The sequence below is a fragment of the Aphanomyces astaci genome, assembly GCF_000520075.1.
Source record: "Aphanomyces astaci strain APO3 unplaced genomic scaffold supercont1.142, whole genome shotgun sequence".
NCBI lineage: Eukaryota > Oomycota > Saprolegniomycetes > Saprolegniales > Verrucalvaceae > Aphanomyces > Aphanomyces astaci.
Genome location: NW_009798405.1, coordinates 49,705 through 51,854, shown reverse-complemented (window position 1 = coordinate 51,854; position 2,150 = coordinate 49,705). Strand labels below are relative to the sequence as shown.

Sequence of the window (2,150 nt, the reverse complement as noted above, 5' to 3'; positions counted from 1 at the left end):
TGACAGAGCTTCACTATGCAAGGAGAGTATTTTTAATAAACTTTGTGTACTATTTTATTGTTTACAGTTTGACAATGTTTTGTACTGGAATTTATTCAATTTTGCGAGTCTCTCTTGTGGTGGGTTTATTTCCGTCTTTCAACAATTTTGTTATGGTTGGTTTATTTCCGGCTAGAGGTATAATAGTACTTCGTTTAATACTTATATATAAAACTGCGCTATCTTGACTAACTTGACTATCATTATCGTAGTTGTTGTGTACGGTACAACTTGTGCAATCAGGCGGTTGAACTTCACTGTTGCAACAGTAGTACGGGTAAAGAAAGAACTTAACGTTAAGTTACTTAACCTAACATTACTGCACCATTCGATGCATTGAATTTGTCGCCAAGGTTAACACCCCAGATCGTGCATTTGCTAGGCCAACCCTGTAATTCAAGGTGAGGTACTGTACTGTAGGGGGCGTTCACTGTACTCGTAGGAAAATGGACTTCTCACGGAGGGGGTCGATTGGTACGATGTACTAGTGTACCATTTACTCCGGCGTAAACGCTACCTTTTACTACAGTAGTACTTCGAAGTAGCGCAAATTAATCGCACCATAGTGTGGTACTCCTTGATACCGGCACATTGTAAGTACTACTAGTATTACCATGTGATATCCTTCATGTCGTCATGCCGGAGTGAGCGGCCGCCTGCGCCGTGCTGGCACTTGCATCGAACACTTACTGTACTTCTTTTATGAACGAGTAGTTCACTAATGTTCAGTACTTATCATAACTGTAAGTACATTACCATGGTATTGTATGTTCTTCCATGTCCCTGCGCTCCCAAGAAAGTAGCAAACCTTTCGTCAAACAGTTTCCTACTGAACATATCTTCCTAGAACGGACGCCTGTGACATCGAAATTCACAACTCAACACCACGTGGCAGGAAACATGGCCGATCTCGCCTAACTTACAATGACCAAATCGCATATGTACTGTACCCGGCCGTGATGAAATTTGTCGTCAACTTCACCTTCAAAGCCACGGCTGGTGAATGAATATAAAGGCATGTGTAATGCCACGAAACTGGATTCGATACCTCAGTGCCGTCGTTAATCACAATTCATTTTCCTCCCAACTGCCCTCATGAAGTTCTTCGTGTACGCCATCGCTGCCACTGTCGCCATCGCCACAGGCCAAACACTCAAGGGTCAGTCCCCCATCGACTTGCCTGCCTCTGCCAAACCCGTGGCCAACTCCGGCAACTTCTCGGTCGAGTTCAACACGGCTTCGGCTGTGGTGTCACATGAGGACCACACCGTCAAGGCCACGTGGTCGGGGGGGCCAGACTCGCACTTGACCCTCAACGGCAAAGTGTACCAGTCGCTGCAACTGCACCCCCACGCCCCCAGCGAACACACCCTCGGGGGCAAGCAGTACCCGTTCGAAGTGCATTTTGTGCACGCTGACAAGGACAAGAACCTGGCCGTGGTCGGCATCTTCTTTGACTTGGACCCCCAAGACAAGGCCAACCCGTTCTTGACTCAATTTTTTAGCCAGTTTGACCAGTTGACCAAGCCTGGCGACAACTTTACGCTGGCGGCGCTCGACCCGTCGAGTCTCCGGGTGAGCAAGAGCAACGTATTTCGGTACTCTGGCTCGCTCACGACGGAGCCGTTCACGGAAGGTGTCGAGTGGAATGTGTTGCAAGAAGTGCAGACCCTGTCCAAGGCGCAATTGAAGCAGTGGTCCAACGTCATTCACCACCCCAATTCTCGTGAAATCCAAGCTCTGAACGGACGCGTGGTGACCTTACTTACCAAGGCCCATTCAGCATGTTAGAGATGTATTCTACATACTGTAGTACTAGCGTTTGCCATCAAAAATATAGATTTTGCTCGTTTCCAGGACCGACGTTATGCTCGATGCTCGACTTTTTCATACCAAATTAGGCACACTATTTCCAAGACGCTGACGGGGAACGGATGCAAATGGGTACTGTATTAAGGCCTCGGGTACAAATTCCAAAGTGTGCTCAGGGCTTGTTCCAAGTAGATTTTTTTTTTTTAACAAATGAAAAATTGGTTCCAAGTACAGTTCCTACTTTTTTGCCTCTTTTTCTACGATTTTTACGCAACCTATGCTATTTCTGAAAACTCCCT

At 46.7% G+C, this 2,150-nt stretch overlaps 1 protein-coding gene across 1 annotated transcript; it reads left to right on the top strand.

Moving 5' to 3' along the window:
- Positions 1–1,121: 1,121 nt before the first annotated feature.
- On the top strand, positions 1,122–1,896 carry H257_18190 (hypothetical protein). The gene has a single exon (XM_009847205.1). The coding sequence runs from the start codon at positions 1,135–1,137 to the stop codon at positions 1,828–1,830; it is 696 nt and encodes a 231-aa protein (XP_009845507.1). The 5' UTR covers positions 1,122–1,134; the 3' UTR covers positions 1,831–1,896.
- The last annotated feature ends 254 nt before the right edge of the window (positions 1,897–2,150 follow it).

What these genes read in the sequence shown, in the direction of transcription:
- H257_18190 (XM_009847205.1), top strand. Translation starts at nt 1,135, where the DNA reads ATGAAGTTCTTCGTGTACGCCATCGCTGCCACTGTCGCCATCGCCACA.